The sequence below is a fragment of the Corvus kubaryi genome, unplaced genomic scaffold (genome assembly GCF_017639235.1).
Source record: "Corvus kubaryi isolate FWS band 111438036 unplaced genomic scaffold, C.kubaryi_AGA036_p1.0 split3-37355, whole genome shotgun sequence".
Taxonomy (NCBI): domain Eukaryota; kingdom Metazoa; phylum Chordata; class Aves; order Passeriformes; family Corvidae; genus Corvus; species Corvus kubaryi.
Window position 1 is genome coordinate 1,419,350 of NW_024582089.1, and position 895 is coordinate 1,420,244.

At 74.3% G+C, this 895-nt stretch overlaps 1 protein-coding gene across 1 annotated transcript in view; it reads left to right on the top strand.

The window, feature by feature from the left end:
• Nucleotides 1-295: 295 nt before the first annotated feature.
• Nucleotides 296-895, top strand: part of ARL8A (ADP ribosylation factor like GTPase 8A) — a 15,345-nt gene continuing 14,745 nt past the window's right edge. The window contains exon 1 of the mRNA XM_042015937.1: nt 296-510. Within this exon, the coding sequence (XP_041871871.1) occupies nt 388-510 (123 nt within the window). The 5' untranslated portion in view covers nt 296-387. The remainder of the gene's footprint in view (nt 511-895) is intronic.

An 895-nucleotide genomic window follows, 5' to 3' on the forward strand; every position in this document is an offset into this window, starting at 1 on the left:
CGGCAGCGGCGGCGGGGCAGGCGGCGCGCGGGCCCCACCCGGCGCGGCGGTGCGGCAGCAGGGCCCGCGGCGCGCGGACAATACCGGGGGGCGGCGGCGGCGGCTCGGCCTCCATCGGCACCGTTCGGCGCAGCCCGGACGTATTCGGCTCCGATCGGCTCCGCTCGGCCCTGCCCGGCTCCACCCCGACTGGCCCCGCCCCGACTCGGCCTCGCTCGGCTCCACTCGTCCCCGCTCGGCCCTGCCCGGCCCGGCCCCGCTCGGCTCGGCTAGGCTTGGCTCGGCTCGGCCCGGCCCAGCCCGGCTTGGCTCGGCCCGGCCCTGCCCGGCCCGGCTCCGCACGGCTCAGCTCGGCCCCGCTCAGCGCGGCCCGGCCCGGCCGGCACCATGCTGGCACTCTTCAACAAGCTGCTGGACTGGTTCCGGGCGCTGTTCTGGAAGGAGGAGATGGAACTGACCCTGGTGGGGCTGCAGTACTCGGGCAAGACCACCTTCGTCAACGTTATCGCGGTGAGCCCGGGGGACACCCCGCATCCCCCCATCCCCGACGGGTCACGTGCCCATCCCAGGGCTTCACCTCTGCGCCTTGGACCCCCCAGTGCCCCCCAGTGCCCCCCCAGTGCCCCCCCAGCGCCCCCCCAGTGCACCCCCAGTACCCCCCCAGTGCACCCCCAGTGCACCCCTGCGCCTTCCACCCCCCCTTCGCACCCCTGCTGCACCCTCTTTGCATGCCCCCATTGCACGCCCTGGGTGCTCCTCAGAATGTCTCCGCCCTATCGCACCCCAGCCTGAAAACGCCTTTGGGGAGGGGGTGTGGGGTGCAGCAGTGGGGTACGGTGTGGGTTGTGGGGTACGGTGTGGGGTGCAGGGTGCAGCAGTGGGTACGGTGTGGGGT